The sequence below is a fragment of the Hyaena hyaena genome, unplaced genomic scaffold (genome assembly GCF_003009895.1).
Source record: "Hyaena hyaena isolate Hyena2069 unplaced genomic scaffold, ASM300989v1 scaffold_18, whole genome shotgun sequence".
Taxonomy (NCBI): Eukaryota; Metazoa; Chordata; class Mammalia; order Carnivora; family Hyaenidae; genus Hyaena; species Hyaena hyaena.
In genome coordinates, this window is record NW_024080649.1 from 980,216 (window position 1) to 999,732 (window position 19,517).

A 19,517-nucleotide genomic window follows, 5' to 3' on the forward strand; every position below is an offset into this window, starting at 1 on the left:
CATCTAATGTTGGTTTGATTTGCATTTCCCTGATGGCAAATGATGTTGAACATCTTTTCATATGTCTAGTAACCTTTTAAATATATTCCTTGGAAAAATATCTCTTTGTATCCTTTGCCCATTTTTTAATTGGGCTGTCTTTTTGTTAAGTTGTAAGAGTCCTTTATATATTCCAAATGCAAGTCCCTTAACAGCTACTTGTATATGATTTGCAAATATCCTCTCCCATTCTGTGGATTGCCTTCATTTTCTTTACTCTTTTGCATGGGGCTATCCAGTCATCTAATACCATTTGCTGAAAACACCATTCTTCCCACCACTGAATGATCTTGGCACACTTGTCGAAAATCAGCCAAGCAAAGATACTATGGGTCTATTTATGGACTCTAAATTCTGTTCCATTAATTTATATGTTTGGCTTATTCCAACATCTACCACCCTCTCTTGATTGCCATTTGTTCACAATAAGTTTTGAAATAGGACACTATGAGTCTGCCTACTTTATCCTTGTTCATGATTGTTTTGGCTATTCCATTCCCTTGCATTTCCATATAAATTTTAGAATCCACTTGTCAATTTCTACCAAGAAGTCAGCTGAGATTCTTATAGAGATGGCACTGAATCTGCAGACCAATTTGGGGACTGTGATTTTACCAACTTAACAATATTAAGTCCTTTCACACAAACATGGAGTATCTTCCCATTTGTTTACATCTATTTTAATTTGTTAAAAAATGTTTTGTGGTTTTTAGAGTATAAGTTTTGGACTTCTTTTGTTTGGGAGCCTCCAGGCCATGGAGGTGTCCCAGGAGTTATCAAGTCCACAGCTAAGCTGAGGCTGTGCTTTCTTAAGAAGCACCTGTGGATACAGAAGTGGCCAAGCACACTGGCCAAGCCCCTTTGGGGGGGTCCTAACTGTATCTACCATCCATGGCTTGGTGTTGGCTTCCCCCACCCCTGGCACTGGCCTCTAGGCTTCCTCAGTGCTGGCCATCTATGAATCCTTGCTGGCCAGAAGGTCCTGAAGGTTCCTTAATGGTGCCGTCCTGACAGACACACACTCTCCCTCGGTCTGTAACGACTACCTTTAACGCTGTTTGGAACAGAGAAGGGTAACTCCCTTCATTTTGATATACCCTGGTGAGGGTCACTGCTGACCTGCTTGAGCATAGGATCTCAGCTCAGTGAGAGGATCCCTCCATCTTTGCAGGTACCCTTTACTGCCCCCTGTGGCGGGACGTCATGTCAGAACCCTGGTGGGTCCAGAACCATGCCCCCTAACTTCATCCCCGGCCCAACTGCTAGGCCAGTTCCAAGAGACTCCTCTCTCCAGGACCTGAGATCTGGCCTCTAAGAGCATTCCACCCCTAGGACACCTGGCTGGCTCAGTCAGTTAAGTGTCTGACTTTGGGTCAGGTCATGATCTCATGGTTTGTGAGTTTGAGCCCCACACTGGGGTCTCCACTGTCAGCACAGAGCCCGCTTCAGATCCTCTTCTGCTCATCCCCGGCTTGTACACACGTTTTCTCCCTCTCTCTAAAGTAAATAAACATTTTAAAAGGTCTTAACAACAACAAAAAAAAGAACACTCCACCCACTTGTCAGACATGTCTACTTATCTCAAAAGCCCAGTAGTGGACCAGATGGGGCTTCAGTCTTCCCCCACAAACAGAGGAAGCTGGGTGACTCAGGACAGGTGCCACCTAGTGCTACATATCAGAATCACAGATTCTTAACCCTAAGATAAGGTTGCACCAAGGACATCTGGCTGACCCAGCTACCCATTCATCAACCCCCCTGCCCCATGTGAACTTTGCATGGAGCGCCTCTTTCCTGAGGCAGCTGGTCTGGCACAACTGCTCCCTATAGGGACCAGTTGAAAGGTTGTTTCCTCTTCAGGAAGAGATGGCAGGAGTGGAACCAGCTATTGGCAGGACGACACCTTAAGGCCCACACAGAACTGGCCAAGTTGCTGCACAGCTGGGTGGAGGAGACTATATATGACTGGTCCTCAGGCCTAGCAGGTAGATTCACAGTGCTGTCTGCCTTCTCTACCACCCCCTTCCCTTGTCCTCCTCCCCCAGTGTGGCCCTTGCTTTGAGTGACACATGCTTAGTGCATTCAGGTACCTTTCAGGTAAACTAATCTTGTCAGGTCCTAGGCAGAAGAAACAAGTGGCTCTGTCATCTCCGTCAAACAGGGCTCCGTACTCTTTTTTTTTTTTTTTTTGGCTGGATACAGTATACTTTATTGATGGTACATGGTAACATAGGGCTCCCCAAGCCCCTCCCCTTCTTCAGGGGGTCTGGGATGGAAACTGGAGGTCAGGAGATTCTCAGGTGTGTTGGGGGATGAAATGGGACAAAGACTCCCCAGCAGCTGAGGGTCTCTCTTCTACCTCTTGCTGGGGCTGGTGGTCCAGGGGGCTATTACTCCTTGGAGGCCATGTGGACCATAAGGTCCACCACCCGGTTGCTGTAGCCAAATTCATTGTCATACCAGGAAATGAGCTTGACAAAGTGGTCGTTGAGAGCAATGCCAGCCCCAGCATCGAAGGTGGAAGAGTGGGTGTCACTGTTAAAGTCGCAGGACACGACCTGGTCCTCAGTGTAGCCCAGGATGCCCTTGAGCGGCCCTCTGATGCTTGCTTCACCACCTTCTTGATGTCATCGTATTTGGCAGCTTTCTCCAGGCAGCAGGTCAGATCCACGACAGACACGTTGGGGGTGGGGACACGGAAGGCCATGCCAGTGAGCTTCCCGTTCAGCTCAGGGATGACCTTGCCCACAGCCTTGGCAGCGCCAGTAGAAGCAGGGATGATGTTCTGGGCAGCCCCTCGGCCGTCACGCCACAGCTTCCCAGAGGGGCCGTCCACAGTCTTCTGGGTGGCAGTGATAGCATGGACTGTGGTCATGAGTCCCTCCACGATGCCGAAGTGGTCATGGATGACCTTGGCCTGAGGGGCCAGGCAGTTGGTGGTGCAGGAGGCATTGCTGACAATCTTGAGAGAGTTATCATACTTCTCGTGGTTCACACCCATCACAAACATGGGGGCATCAGCAGAAGGGGCAGAGATAATGACCCTCTTGGACCCACCATTCAAGTGAGCCCCAGCCTTCTCCATAGTGGTGAAGACCCCAGTGGACTCCACAACATACTCAGCACCAGCATCACCCCATTTGATGTTGGCGGGATCTCGCTCCTGGAAGATGGTGATGGGCTTTCCGTTGATGACAAGTTTCCCGTTCTCAGCCTTGACTGTGCCGTGGAATTTGCTGTGGGTGGAATCATACTGGAACATGTAGACCATGTAGTGGAGGTCAATGAAGGGGTCATTGATGGCAACAATGTCCACTTTGCCAGAGTTAAAAGCAGCCCTGGTGACCAGGCGCCCAATGCGGCCAAATCCGTTGACTCCGACCTTCACCATCGTGTCTCGGGGACGCAGCTGGCACTGCACCAGAAGATGCGGCTGTCTGTCGAACGGGGAGGAGCAGAGACCCAGGGCTCTGTACTCCTAATGATGTGACCATACGTAGCCCACAGGGGAGTCTGGCAGAGGGAGGTAACGAGAAGGTGAATATGGTCCAGAAAGAGGGACATGGTCCATACGAGATAGAGCTTCTGGAAGTCACTACTTCTTTGGTTCTGCCTTCCCTGTCCTCCCATCCCTGCTCTCTTGAACCCCACACTGATGGTGAACTCTCCACTAATGTTATTAAAGAAAGCATAAAAAATACAGAAAAATTAAAGAAAAAATCAAGATTGTTAATGACTCTGCAACTCAGAAGCAACCACTGACACCATTTTGACATTAATCCTTCCTGTTTCTTTAGACAGCTTTGGAGTCTATGCTCTGTGGCTAATCTGGTCATATTCAATATACAATTTCAAATTCTGCCCTTTCCAAGTTATTAAACTACAGCCTTTTCCCAAGTACTGATGACAATAGCTGACATATTCAGTTTCCCCTGTTTTAAGTAATTTCCCTGTTTTAGCCCATTTAACCTTATTGCAATTGTATGAGTTAAGTAGTGTTATTATGCTGATTTTACAGATGAAGTAACTGAGGTTCAGAAAAGGTAAGTGACTTTCCCAAGGTCATACAGCTCATGATGGGCAGTGCTGGGATTCAAACCCAGCCTGGCTCAGAACCACCACACTAAGCCATCTCCTGCTACTGAGTCTTAGAGAACATGTCATTCCTGACTGTGTAGCATATATTATATAATGTTATATTATATATATATATATTATATATAATGTGAATTATATAATTCACCCATCCCTTCTGGTCATGTTGGGTAAGACTACTATCAACAAGGTTACAGAACACTCATCATATAAACAATTTTTTGTGTTTTGGATGGTCTCCCAGAACAAATTTCTCGGTCAAAAGACAAGGCAGTTTTAACTTTCTTGCTCCATGTTGTTCAATGATGTTAGGAAAGTCTGTCAGTAACATGCCTGCCACCAGAGCATGAAGACATCCTACAATAAGTAAGCTTGTAACAACAGTAAGCTTGTAACAGGGAAGGAACTTTGCTGTGTTTACCAAGACCCCACGATGCAGTAGACATGGAAGTCCCCAAGCCACAGCAGCACATGAGAATTTTAGACCACAGAAAATGGTGTGAGAACCATTTCTGCACTTCCCAGGCCCCGTGGCCATTCAAGGCTTAAAAAACAGAGTTTGCAGGGTTGGGGGGAAAAAAAGAGAGTTTGGGGCACCTGAGTGGCTCGTCAGTTAAGCATCTGACTCTGGCATTTGGCACAGGTCATGATCCCAGGGTCATGGGATCGAACCCCATACCAGGCTCCATGCTGAGCATTGGAGACTGCTTGGGATTCTCTCTTTCTCTCTCTCTCAAAATAAAAATAAATAATTGAAAAAAAAATTTGGCAGTGGAGGTGTTAACAGAGATTTTTTCTCTAGAAAGAGCTGTTACCTCCCTGTGAATCCTCATCCTGCTTCCTTCCCCTCAATCTGTGGGACTCCTTTTCGGGAGACCATGGAGGAGGGTGAAAGGTGCTGCCCACCATGGGGAAGCTCAGCCAACTGGAGCCTGACTCCACCAGCTTGTGACCACAGTGGGCAGGGCAGAGGGGCTGCAATGGGAAGGGCCGTGTCCTTCCCAGAGCGGGGCAAGAGGTGTCAAAGGGTTGCCCGTATAGACCCTGAAGGACTGGAGGTCACCTCTGGTCTGTCTCAGGCCTCTTTCTTAGAGGGGCATAGAGCCTGGGAAGAAATGCTGGGCAGAAAATGCCACACTCCTCGAGACTGAGGAAGGATCACAGGATAGGAACTGGGGGAGAGGTATCCCAAGGAAGGGACATCTCTGAAGAACCCACAAAACTGGCCATGAGGGAAGGAATAAGCCTTAACCATCTGCCAGGCCTCCAGAGCAGGAGGCCATGGATCAAGGAAGAATAGCACCTTTCCCCTACCTTTCCCTCTCTGCTCATTCCACCCTGCTAAGCAGAGGCATCACAGAATCCCATCAGTTCCTTGTTCTCAAAGGACACCAGGCTTTGATGGGAGATTGGGAAGGGAACAGTCTCAACTTTGAATTAAGATGGGACTCCACCTTCCTCTCGTCCCCCTTCCCCAATCTGGGCCCAAGTGCTTCCAGACCTCACTGCCCCAAAAGGACCTTGAGCCTGTGAGGGCAGCAACCATGCAGGAATGGTTCTCCCTGGGGCTTTTGATTCCTGACACAGAGCCTGCCACTTCACGATGGTCCTCGCTGAGAGAACCAGGCTGTGTGAGGAAGGGTGGAGCATTGCCTGTAATGCAGGGCAAGGCAGAGGGGGGCAGGGAGGCCTGAGGCCCTTAAATCCACAGCAAAGACACCTGGGGACTGAGGGGCAAACTGACCAGGTGCTGTACTGCAGTCTTAGCACCTACTGTGCGCTCAGAGCTTGACTCACACTGCAGCTATAAGCCCATTGCACAGATGAGCACGCCGGACAGACATTGCAGACTGGTCAGTTTTTTGAAGAGCCAAGACTATCTATCATGCCCTGTCACTCCAAGGCAGACAATCGAGGTTGTGGGTTGGTCAAAGGGCTGGTCACAATTTCTTTTGCCCCAACACCTGCTGATGGGGTTAAGGGAAGACAAAAGCAGGATTTCCCAGTGCTCACCGGACACTGCAGACACAGCTGCCAACCAATACCCACAGTGTGGACGTCACCCCAGCCTGTGGCAGGAGCTGGCTGCCCGGAACATGAGCTGGATTCTATACCTGAGCCTCACCCTCTGCCTGATGGTGCAGACAGTCCTGGGTAGGCCCCCACCCCATCCTGAGAGTGTCAGGCAAGAGGGACATGAGAGACACAGGGGCAGGCCCTCAGCTCAGCCTCTCCTGGTACAGCAGGGCAAGGGCATTTCGACAAGGTCTGGGCAGACGGGGGAGTTGTTTCAGGGCACTGATCCTCCCATCAGCTAAGAGTCTAGATGTTTATGTTTATATATTAAAATAAAATGTTTTATAATTTACATAATCTTGTATATTTATAATTTGTTAATTTATACTTGTATTCCTTATAAAATTCATATTGCAAAAAATTAGTACTATATTAGTATATACATTACTGTGTATGTGTATGTTACCACCAACCAGATTGAGATCAGCACCCCACATGTCCCTTCCCAATCAATACACTCAAAAATAACCACTATTCTGACCTCTATCATAAATTAGTTTATTTTAAAAATAAATTTTTTTTAAAAATTAGTTTTGCCTATATAAGTGCATTTAAAATTTTTTAATGTTTTATTATTTTAAAAGAGAGAGAGAGAGTGCAATCAGGAAGGGGCAGAGAGAGAGACACACACAGAATCCGAAGCAGGCTCCACAGGCTCTGAGCTGTCAGCAGAGAGCCCAATGTAGGGCTCGAACTTGGGAAGCACAAAACATGACCTGAGCCAAAGTCGGACGCCTAACTGACTGAGCCACCCAGGTGCCTTATATAAGTGCATTTAAATTTTTTTATTTGAGACAGGCTTTGCTAAGTCACTTTTAGCATTTTGGCACATTTTTAGTCTTTTTATTTCATTCATATTTGTACATAGCTACAATATTAGCATGTATACAACTTTATACTCTGCTTTTTTTCTTTTTCACTTAGAATCTTATCATAAGCAGCTTGTAACTTTAGCTAAATTTTTTTTTGCCTGGTCCTATGACATAAATGATGCTTCTCATACTCATTACGCTATATTTAACTATGGTACATAAAGGTCTTTGTTTTAATGCTTTTTTGACTCTTTTCTGAAGGGAGGGATCTGAAAGTGAAATAACTGAGTCAAATAAATTTTAAAAAGCTTTTTAAAAGGTTGGGGTAGAGGGTACCTGAGTGGCTCAGTGGGTTAAGCAAGCATCTGATTCTTGATTTCAGCTTACTTAGATCAAGATTTCGCTGTTCATGAGTTGGAGCCCCACATCTGGCTCTGAGCTGACAGCATGGAGCCTGCTTAGGAGTCTGTTTCTCCCTCTCTCTGCCCGTCCCCTGCTTTTTCTCATGCACACGATCTCTCTCTCTCTCAAACTATATAATTAAATAAAAACTTAAAAAAAAATTACTGAGTCAAGCATGTGAACATGGCTCTTATACATTGTGCCAAATTATTTCCCCAAGGCATTGTATCAATTTATCCTCCACCAACAGTATACATGAATGTCCTTTTCATTGCATCTTTGCCAGAATTGGGTACCATCATTTTTAATTAGGTGAAAGTTGTATCTCCTGGTTTTAATTAGCATTTTATGCCTACTAAGAAGGTGGAATGGGACCCTTGGGTGGCTCAGTTGGTTGGGCCTCTGACTTTGGATCAGGTCATGATCTCACAGTTCATGGGTTCAAGCCTGCGTCTGGCTCTGTGCTGACAGCTGGGATCCTGGAGGCTGCTTTGGATTCTGTGTTTCCCTCTCTCTCTATCCCTCCCCACTCACACTCTGTCTCTCTCCCTCTCAAAAATAAACATTAAAAAAAAAAAAAGAAAGTGGAATGTTTTCATAAGTGCTCACATATGGTCTCTGGATAGCAGGGCTGGGTTGGGGACCACTCCATGGCAGCTCGTGTTCAGGGATGTAAAGCACTCTGCCCCACGGTTAGGTGTCCCCAGAGACTGGGGTGAGAACAACAGAACATCACTGCTTAGAGTAGAACTCTGAGAAGAACCTCACACTATGTGACCTTGTGCAAGTTCTATAACCTCTTTGAGCTTCCATTTCCATATTTATATTGTGGAATAATAGTAACATTTACTCTCTACATTTTTTAGGAGGATGAGATGAGATAGTCCATGTAAAGGGTTTGGCACAGTGCTGGGCTGTAATAAAGGATTAGTAAATTACAGTTGTGGGCTAGTCGATCATGAGTGGACCCAGGCTTCAGGGCAAATCCAGGTAATGTGACAGACCTCCACCTCCTTGCTCTGTTCCATGAGACATCAAACTGGTCACTGCCCCTGTCTGGGCCCTTAGCCCTCCCCTACACTCTCCCCAGGGCCATTGAGGAACTCACGTGAGAGGACCACGTAAAGGCTTTGTAAACCGCAAAGAACTGCACACATAGAGGGGTTTGAGATGGCCCTTTGCCTGCACTGGCCTGCCTACATGCTTACAGGCCACCACTGTAGCCACTCCTTTGTGCACAGATACTGCTTTTGGCAGACCCGCAGGGTCTTGGGAACATGGGCAGAGTGGTACTTTGGGCCACCTGCAGCTAGAGGTGTGAGGGTGTGCTCTCTCATACCAATTCCAAATGCTATGCCAAAAACCAGATGCATCAAAATCTCACGGAGATATTTGTAAATCTACTTTCCCGACGCAACCTGAGATTCTCATTCAGAGGGCAGGCCTAGGAATCTGTATTTAGCAATGATTTCCTCAGTAACACTTAGACCAGATTTGCTTTCTGTCATTTACAGAGTGAGCTCCAGGGGGCCAGCGTACAGAACGATTCAGTTTTGATAAGAGAGAAAGAGGAAGGGTGCTTCAGGAAAGGGCAATAGATGGGAGGCCTGAGCAATGCTTGGCAATAAGACACGGGCAAGATGAGAGCTTACAAGAGGAAGAAGTGTCCATAGGCAGACGTTAACTTCAAGTTGGTCTAGTTTGTATATAGTCCAAGAGTTAGTTAAGGTATAGGTATACGTCTAATTATCTGTGTGCCTGTGTGTAATATATGAATATATGCTACATATGGATACATTGTAACCTTTATATAACTGTACTTACATGCATATGGGTGTGCACTTAACTCTTTATTTCCACATGTCTTGTAAATAATCTGTGTTCATATATACCTATATATGTATAAATTTGTATGTACATGTGAGTATTAATGTGAATATATATGAGAATGAGAATGTCAATAATATGTGTGATTTCTTCCCGGAAGTATGCCAGGTAAATGTCAGCAACAAGATAGAGATATTGGAATACCCATATCAGACAAGCAAAAATTAAAAGAAATGACAAGTTTATTTAAGTGACAGAAAAGTAATTCATATAATAGACATGAACCTTTATGCACCTACCAACAATGTTGAAACCTTAAATAATGAGAGAAAAATACTGAGCGAAACACAGAGAAGGTGGACAAATATGCAATTGTAAAAAGCTTCAAGCTGCGACAGGTGCCATGACAGATGGGCCAGAGTCCTTTCAGTGGCCAGAGTGACCCTTCTCCTCTCTTCCTAGGTGCTCAGCACACCAAGGAACCTCTAGTGGTTACCAAATACGGGGCCCTCCAAGGAAAACAGATGCACATGGGGAAGACACCTATTAATGTCTTCCTAGGAGTCCTCTTCTCCAGACCTCCTGTGGGTGCCCACAGGTTTGCTGCCCCAGAGCCCCCAGAGCCCTGGGAAGGAATCAGAAATACCACCAACTATGTTCCTGCGTAAGAGCTGAAGGACTGTTGGCTGGGAGGTGGGCAGACTCTAAGGAGGGCGGTAGACCTATGCCTGCCTCTGGGCCAGGGTTTGAACAACTCACTAAAAAGAGTATACTGTGTGAGCATAGGCAGGCCAGGGGTCCATCCTGGGCCTCAGTTTCCAAACCTATATAATGAAGTAATTGGCCCAGATGATGTTTACAGCACTGATAATGCTGTTCTTGGCTCTCTTACGGGAAAGCTCCAGACAAGGAGGAGGGGCTCACTGATGTGCCCCCAGGATCTTCTGGAAATCTAAGTTTTCCAAAAGTGTGTGAGGAGCAGTCCTCAATTTCTCTCTCTCTCTCCCTCTCTCTCTCTTTCCCTCTCTCTCTCTCTCCCTCTCTCATACACACACACACACACACACACACACACACCATACCCAGTGAACCCCAAGTTCTTCCCTCTCACTTGGGGCCTGAGCCCCAGAACAAGCCACATGGCACCACCAGTTCTTCCCTGCAGAAGGAGCTCTAAGATAGGGAATCACAGGCTCAGTTCCGGTTTTAATGTCCCAGAACTTTTCTTTTTCAGAGAGAGAGAGAGAGAGAGAGAGAGAGAAAGCATGTATGAGTGCATGAGCAAGGGAGGGGGGACAGAGGGAGAAAGAGAATCTTAAGCAGGCTCCACATCCAGCACTGGACTCTGGTCCAATGCAGGGCTCAATTCCACAACCCTGAGATCATAATCTGAACCCAACCGAATGAGTCACCCAGGCACCCCAAATTCCCAGAATCTTAACGCAACCTCTAGCAGGGCTCAAATCCTGAGTCATGTGAGCGTGTGGAGATAATGACTGCCCTTTGAAGCACTGGGCTTGGCAATTTACCCAGAACAAGTGTATTTATTATTTACTCAGATCATTGAGTAACCCACTGATCAAATATTCTGTGGCAATCATTAACGATCAGTTGGATAAAGCACTGGGTTTAGAAAAATGTCTATTATGAGAGCCTGGGTGTCAGTTGATATTTAAAACTATAACCACTACCCAGGGTGTCTGTTGAGAACAGGGTATCCAGTGTTTAGTACATGGATGGCTGTTAGTAGATCACTGCGGTGTTAGTGTTAGAATACTGACCACCATTGAGAGAAACCACAACATTCTGAACCTTCTGTGATTGTTATTTGGAATCCCATGGATCAGGTGACAGAACACGGGATGACCATTGTTAGAGCCCCAAGGATCAGAGGTTTAGAGATTGGGGTGCCCATTGCATAGAAGTCCGGGTGTCAGTTGTTGGAACCTCAGCTGTCAGACATAAGCTGTTTTGAACACAGCGTGACAGGTAGAAGAATTTGTGATGGTTTAGAACAGACTGTGGGGTGGTAGTTAAGGAGAAGAGAAGACTAGTAACCAGTTTGGATAATGAGTAGCTTGGGGCCAGAGCAGCAAGGGAACAAGTGGAGAAAGGAGTAGAATAGACAGGCTTTCCTGCAGCCAGTCAGATGGGCCCAACCCCAACTATTGGAAATAGCCACCCTCCATGCTGGGCCAGCAGGGAGAAAAGGTGAGGTGGCCCAACAGCCCAAGCTTCACAAATACACCAAATGTCCACATGGTACAAGGCACTGGGCTGGGTGCCAGGACTCGGACAAATCCACATCCATCCCAGCCCCTGAGGAGTGCATGACTGCTTGAGGAGAAAAACAACCAAATCAATCCAAACAAGTCTAACCCAGCACTGTAATCAGCGTGGATAGAGCTTTGAGAAGCACTGAGGGGAAGTGCCCAGCAGAGGGCACCACTTGAGATACACTGATACATAGACACGTGCGCGCGCATCCTAAATTTTGCTTTTGGTTCTATTCCCTCAAATGCGGAACCTGGGTTTGCAACCATTCTCCCGTCTTTGGCCACCACGTTGGGGCCAAACTCACATCGTGACCACAGGTGCCTTCAGGAGTCCTGGGGACGGATCACCTCCATGTACTTCAACACGCGGAAACAATACAAACGGCTGCGCTTCAGCGAGAACTGTCTGTACCTCAACGTGTACGCGCCAGTGCGCGCGCGTGGGGACGCTCCGCTGCCGGTGAGTATTCATCCTCATCCACGCGCCATTCCACTCAGGCACCCCACTGCCCAGCTCAGGCCTCGGCTTCCCACGTCCAGGTGACAGTCTGGTTCCCAGGAGGTGCCTTCCTCGTGGGCTCCGCTTCCACGTACGATGGCTCAGAGTTGGCCGCCCGTGAGAAAACGGTGCTCGAGCTTCTGCAGCACAGGCTCGGCATCCTGGGTTTCCTGAGGTGGGCGGGGAACCAGGAGTCCGGCTTCCTAGGGAATTGGGCTCAGCGCCTAAGATATGGCGACTGGGTAGAAGGATAGGGGAAAGGGCTTGGGGGCGTGGCTACAAGTGGCGCATGCAGGGGCGGGGCCTAATTTCGGCTGGAGAGGGCGGACACCCCCGAGAGCCGCCAGGGAGGGAAACCTAACACTAGGGAAAGAGATGTGGTCTCAAGACCGGGTGCCTGAGGGACCAGGCGGGGTGAGGTGGGACCAGGCAGAACCAGGCAGGAGCCCTGAGCAACCAAACAGTCGGGGGCTCCGGACCCTGATTCTAAGCCCCGAGCGCTCAACACTGGCGACAGCCAGGCCCGCGGGAACTGGGAACTGCTGGACCAGGTGGCGGCTCTGCGAGGGGTACAAGAGAACATCGCAGTCTTTGGCGGAGACCCAGGCTGCGTAACCCTGTTTGGCCAGTCTTCGCGGGCCATGTGTATCTCAGGACTGGTGAGTGCAGCGCCGGGTCTGACCCAGCACAGATGCAGGTCCCCGTGTTCCCAATGAGTACATTCTCCTCTGCTCAGACATCGGTGCAGATTTGCGTGTACAGGAACATACTGGTGCATAGACTTGTCTTTACCCCTGCCTGCAAAGGCTCCACTCCATCCAGGGATAGCACTGATGAGAAAATCAAGCCAACAGAGAGGGCAATGCTGAGAGTAGGGATACTCAGCTAATCTGTGGTGGGCCAGAAAGATCACCCAGCATCCCCTGCCTCCCTACCTACCCCCAGAGCCCTATCCTCTGAACAGAACGCACCATCCGCCCTATGGGCAAGGTACCATCCTTGGGAGTCAGGGACCTGGGTTGGAGCCTGGGTTGACCACTGACCTGGAGTGTGCCTGGAATATAGGTGTAAGGTCAGGTACTCTCTGCAGGACACATGTTTGGGAGGTGAGCTGGAACTACATCATACAGGGCTTTACCCACCACAGTAATAATACTCAAATGCTCAAGCACTTTCTGTGTGTTGAACACTCTTCCAAGCACTGTGTGTATATTCATTCAATTCCCTCAACAATCCAGAAATAGAAGTGTCCTTTTCTACAGTTCTACCAAAAGAGAAGTTTTCTCCATTCTGCAGATGGATAAATTGAGGTCCAGAAAAGTTAAGCTTTATTCAAAATACACCGAAGAGCAGGGAAAGATTTGAAGCAGAGAAGTGACACAGCCAGATGTGCATTTAGAGAGATGGCTCGGTGTGCTGGAACTGAGTTAGAAAGAAGCAGGAGGAGAGAACTGAAGGCCATCTGGGAGTGGAGAGGAGAGGGTATCTTAGAGGAGAGGATGAGGCCTGCCTGCCTCTGAAGCAGAAGTAGAAACACTAGAAAGTAGAAAGTAGCTGCAGAGGGAGGTAGGAGGCCAGGTGGACAGGACTGGAGCAGCCGGGTGGTGGGGTGAGCAGAGGTGATAGGAAAGGCCCCTGGGGCTGGATGGATGGTGTAGGGTGAAGGACGCCACTCAGATGGGAACGAGCTGGAACAAGTTTAGGGCACATGAAGTCTGAAGTGCCCAAGAGACAAGTTGAGGGGTCCCAGTTAAAGTTGCTCTCCCAACTTGGGCAGCAAGGAAAGTTAAGAACTGTTAATACAGGTTAAAGGGGCCATGGGAACCATAGAGCCCCCCCACCCCAATTTCTAGTCCAGAAGCATAGAGAGGCTCTTTTCCTACACCAGCAGAACTCTTCCCACAACCTCAGATCCCCTCTGGAACTTCTGGGGCCCATTTCAGGGACCAGGATATGGGGACCCACAGGCATGAAGGCACCGGCTCTAGGTCTAGGACTCCAACACAGGACTCTTGACTCCCTCCCAGCTGCCTGCACTCTTTGGGCCCTTTCACACTGCCAAGCTCTGGCCAGACAGGCACCCAAAACTGCCCAAGTGACTTCTACTTGTGACTCTCATGGGTACCACTCTCCCCACCCCTGCAGATGATGTCACCCCTAGCCTGTGGTCTCTTCCATTGGGCCATTTCCCAGAGTGGCACCGCAGCACTCAGAGCCTTCATCACTGCTGACCCACTGAAGGTAGCCAAGGTGGGTGTCTCCTCTCCCTCAGGGCTCAGCAAGGAGGGGCAGAATGGGCCTGAACACCTCTCCTCCACAGATAGTTGCCCGCCTGGCAGGCTGTACCTACAATAGCACACAGATTCTGGGAGACTGCCTGAGGGCATGATCAGGGGCTGAGGATGTATCCAAGAAGATGGTAGGTAAAACTTCCTTCTAGCTCCTTCAGCTGGCCACCTGCAAGCCACCCACCTGACCTGATACCCAGCTGCCCCAGGGACCCTGTCTCAGGAGCACAGTGGGGAGATTTTCTTTAATTCTAGTCTCTTCTTCTCCCCTACAGGGATTCTTCACCAGAACTCCGAGAAAGACCCTCAGGAGGTGAGCAGGCCCTATTCTGTAATTTGAGTATTTATTGAACACCTCCTCCTGTATGCCAGGCACTCAAGATACTCAGGACTGATGTTCCAGTGAAGAGAGGCAGTAATCACTGTAAATAAATAACTCATTCACCTCTTTAGAAGGAAAATGAATAGTGGAAAATGGAGCAGGGTAAGTAGGTTGGAAGGCATGGAATTTTAAATAGGAGGGACAAAGAAAGCTTCATTCAGAAGGTGACATTTAGCAAAGATTTTCAAGAGGTGAGGGAGTATGGAATGTAGATACCTGGGGGTGAGCATCCCAAATCTGAGTAGCCTAGTCCTCTCTCACACCTGCCCTCCAAGGGATCACTGAACCCCAGCTTTTGCCAAGGGGCCTATGGATAAAGAAGTCTCTGGATGGGGACATGCTAAGGTGGGCACCCTAGGCTGCAGGGATCCCAAGAGGATATGGGGGAGGACTCGTTGGAAATACCCCTTGCCTTGTAGATTGTGTGGTTCATGAACCGAGTGGTGGATGGTGTGGTGTTCCCAGATGACCCAGTGGTGCTCCTGAGCCAGGGGCAAGTTGCACCTGTGCCCTATCTTCTGGGTGTCAACAACCTGGAGTTCAGTTGGCTCTTACCTTTTGTAAGTGAATAGGAGGGGTGCCGGCCCTAGTGGGAGTAGCAGAGGATTCCTCTTGGGGAGTGCCGTGCATGAGATCAGATCTCATTCGCTCTTCTGGGGATGTCCAAGTGCTTGGGTACATCTTGCAGTCCCTGAGCAGTAAGAGCTGGCCAGAAATTATAGAAGGAAGAGGAGAAGTATGGCCTCTTGGAGGTTTGGGGACCCCAAATCTTCAGATCATAGTTCGGATGGATTATTGTAGCCATTGTTTAGCCTCCAGGCAGCTGCAAATCCTAGGGTCCCCCCTTGCTCCTGGGTCAGGATAGATGCCTCCAGTCCCTACTGCAGCTCTGACCTGCGTTGTAGTGGTGGACAGGAGCAGGAGGGCAGGAAATAGTCCTGGGCTGTGTGCTCTGAGAACTCACCATTTAAATGGGTGAGAGCCTTGGAGCCTGGTGTAGCTGTGGCTGGAATCCCTCCTGATGTTTGGGCCTGACTCATACCTGGGTCCTTATCTTGTGAGCAGATCATGAAGCTATCCCTAAGCCAGTTGATAATGAGAAAAAGAATCATCACCAAGCTGCTCTGGAAAACCAGCACCCGGTTGGTGAGGGGCCATGCTGTTAGGGGTGCTCAGTTTGGTAGGACAAGGCTAACTCTTCTTTTGGTGGGGCTTGGAGTTTCGTATGGGATCAGATGGCTGCTGGTTGGCAGGTCCTCACTCCCCCACCCCCCACACTGGCCTCAGGGTCATTGCAGACCGTTCTCATGAAATCTAAACACAGGGGTAAGAATCAGCAAAAGAGACCTTCCCAGAAGCTCCCCTCTCTTCCCCCATCTTCCAGACCAAAACCTCCTGAGGGTGCTGAGTCTAAGTTACTGGTCTGCCCATCTCTGGCTCAGCTGGCTCCCCAGGCCTCAGGGTAGGTACGAATTCCCCACCCAGAATATCACCAAAAAGCAGTTACCACTGATGGTGGAGGAGTACCTAGGGGACATTGACAACCATGACTGGAAAATATTAAGAAACCATGTAATGGACCTCTCTGGGGATGCAACCTTTGTGTACCCCACGCTACAGGCTGCCCGCCATCACAGCAGTATGTGGGATCCCCAAGAGTGGCCACACTGTCTACTGGTGCTGCTTACCAACTGCTCATCCACCTGCTTGCAGGTGGGCTGGTATAGTATTCCAGATGCCATAGAAAAGATAGTGTGCTGTCAACTGAGAGAGAAAGGGAGAAGGAGGGCAGGGCAGGGTCAGGCCCAGAGGAAATAGCCCAGGGTGGTCAAGGAAGGCTTCTTGGCTGAGAGGACAGGCTGAGGGTCACATTGAAGATCCTCTCCAGGCTGAATGGGGCTTGGAGAACATGTGGGTGAGAGTTCAAAGGTGGGACTGGAGAGCACAGACACCAAAGAACCTTAAATGCCCAAGAGAGGAAACGTTCAGAGAAGGAACAGGCAGGTTTCTGTGATCCTTGCTACAATCCCATAAATTAAGTTTTAGCATTCCCATCTGCAGATGAGGAATTGCAGCTCGGGGAGATTGAGTGAGTGACTTGCCCCAGGTCATGTGACTGATGAGTAGTGTAGACGGGACTCAAATCTTCTGAGATTCTGGAGCCCAAGCATTTTTCCCTGCTTGATGCAGGTGGGTGGGATGTGTGGGGTGGATGAGGAGCCCAGCCCAGGACTTTTCCTGCAGCCCTCCTCAGTTTCCCTACTCCTAGATGCTGACTTCCCTGTGTCTACCTGTATGAGTTTGAGCACCACACTCCCACCAGTGTCATCATCAAGCCCCACACTGATGGGGCAGACCACGGGGATGAGATCCACTTCATCTTCGGGAATCCCTTCTCCAAAGGTGCTAAACTCCCACCTGACACCCTCACTGGGTGTCTGGTCTCCTCATCTTTGTATCCGGACTCACCTCTCCATTGTCTCACCCTAAGGTTCTAGGCAGTACCCAATCTAGAATGTTCCCAGAAATGAAAGACTGCCAGTATGGAAGAAATACTGGAAGGAGCAGGGTGGGATGTTATCACCCCATGCTCTGTTCCAAATGTCACATCCTATTCTGACCCCAGTTCATCCCACAGCTGAGGAGAAAGCACTGAGCCACCAGATGATGAAATACTGGGCCAACTTTGCCCATACAGGGTGAGTCCGGTTCCCCAACACATCTGGGCATTCTTCCTGCCCAGTGCTAGACCCACTGGTCACCTGCTTCACATATCTGTCCCTACATGTCCCATAGGAAATGCATGATCAGCCCAAACAGACTGCACCTTCTCCCTTACCTTTTCCCAGTCACCAGGTCCTAAATGTCACTAGGATGTGTCCCTCTCTTTCCCATGACTACACTCTTCATTCACTCAAGCATTCAACCCAAGTCATTCATCAGGTTCTGTTTTTTGCCCAGCCCCTATATTGGGAGCTGGAATTCAAGAATCTTGCAGCCATGACCCCCATCCTCCAGCAGCTCGTTAACGTTATAATGAAAAGAATAAGTTGCTGTGCTGGGGGAGCAGAAGGTACTATGAGAGCACAGAGGAGGTGTCTGACAGAGCCCGGATGTGCAGGAGCTGCTTCCTGGCAGAGGTGACGTGTGGACTGAGCCTTGACTAGCCTTCTGACTAGTTTCCCGTCTCCACATTCTCTAGCCTTTCTATCGATCCCCCTTATGATACTCAAAGGATCTTTCTGAAATACTATCTGACCAAGTCACTAAGCTGCTTAAAACACTTCATGGCTTCCCTCTGTCCCTAGACTAAAGTGCCCACCCCTTAGCCCCTTGACATGAAAATTTTCAAATTCTTTACTGGGTCATCATCTTCTTTCCACATCCATCTTCTTGACACAGCCCATGTTTTTCTGTAATCTTATACGTGTGCTTCCTCCAAAAGCCCTGGTCTTTCATACCTCCAACCCTTTGCACATACTTTTCCCTCTACCTGTTCCCTTTTGCCATCACACACTCTTCTATTCTCAAAGATCTAACTATCATCCCTGTAAGGAATTCTTGGACTCCAACTTACAAAGGGAAAATGAATAAGGGAAGGGTAAGAGAAGGAGGCAGGATGAAGACAAGCATGAACAAGCCTCTCTCCTTCTTCCTTCTGGGCAAAAACCCCGATGGTGGGAAGCTGCCTCACTGGCCATGCTGTAACAAGGAGGAGTAGTATCTACACATGGATTTCATCACAAGGGTGGGCGTGAAGCTCAAGGAAGAGAAGATGGCCTTTTGGATGAGACTGTACCAGCATTAAGGACCTGAAAAGCAGAGGCATTTCTGAGAGTGGCTGTGCAGGAGGAAGTGTAAGATATTGCCCCACCACCTAAGCTTTGGGGAGACTGGCCATGGACACATCTGGAACAGGTGTCCTGCCTTCCCCAATGTAGGACCTGCAGAGGCTCCCTCAGGCCAGAGCTAGAGCCTTACTTAGCCAGTTTGGGGCCCTGCACTACCCTCTTCAGCCTGACATCCATGATACCTCCTGTGTCACTGATTCTAGCAAGTTAGGCCAGATTCTATTACTGCTACACTGTGCCCAGCCACTCAGCCTCAGGACAAGCCCAACTCTTCCTTCTCCAAATCCTCCCACCCTTCAAAGGTCTACTTAAAGCCCCTTCTTTGGATTTCTTTGGGGAAATCCACCCAGACTGCCACTGTCCCTATCATTGCACCCAGCTTGTCGTTGACCATTCATCCTGCTCAGCCTGTTCACATTACACTGGCCTGAGGCCTTGGTCAGGTTATTTGTTATGTGGAGTGAAGGTTTGATAGCTTAGGATATTCTCCTCCTTCCATACTTACCTCCCCTGCAACCCCTCCAGTGCCTGGACACAGAGATTGTCCTAAATAAAAGCAGATTGACTTGACCTGGTTTCTCCATCTGTAAAATGCTTGAGTGAAGCAAATGACATCTTGATTTGAGCCATCAGAAGAAGGGTGCATTGCTGCCTGTTCCTTGTTGGGCCCAGCCTGCTGTGCTACATCCAGACTCCTCACTCTGGCCTTTCCTGCAACTCGACCTGGGCATACTCCAGCCTGTCTCACAGGTTTTTTTGGTTCGATTCAGTTTGCTGTTGGTTTTTTGGTGGTAAAATATACGTAACATAATATTTACCACGTCAGCCATATTTAAACACCCAGTTCAATGGCATTAAGTACATTCATGTTGTTATGTAACCGTCACTACCATCCATCTCCAGAACGTTTTAATCATCCCAAACCAAAACCCTGCATCCACTAAATAACTCCCTATTTCCTCTCATCTCT

General features: G+C 48.6%; 1 protein-coding gene and 1 pseudogene across 2 annotated transcripts; one reads left to right on the top strand and one right to left on the bottom strand.

Moving 5' to 3' along the window:
- Positions 1-2,349: 2,349 nt before the first annotated feature.
- LOC120225375 lies at positions 2,350-3,498 on the bottom strand (annotated as a pseudogene). Its single transcript, XR_005526792.1, has one exon. The product of XR_005526792.1 is annotated as a glyceraldehyde-3-phosphate dehydrogenase-like (transcript).
- A 2,732-nt stretch (positions 3,499-6,230) lies between these two features.
- CES4A (carboxylesterase 4A) lies at positions 6,231-18,531 on the top strand. Its single transcript, XM_039223274.1, is given in 14 exon segments — positions 6,231-6,288; positions 9,714-9,915; positions 11,846-11,987; positions 12,068-12,201; positions 12,532-12,685; positions 14,172-14,280; positions 14,351-14,478; positions 14,604-14,627; positions 15,116-15,256; positions 15,762-15,842; positions 16,182-16,339; positions 16,966-17,099; positions 17,323-17,395; positions 18,363-18,531. Coding segments are annotated over 14 exon segments (1,707 nt in total).
- The last annotated feature ends 986 nt before the right edge of the window (positions 18,532-19,517 follow it).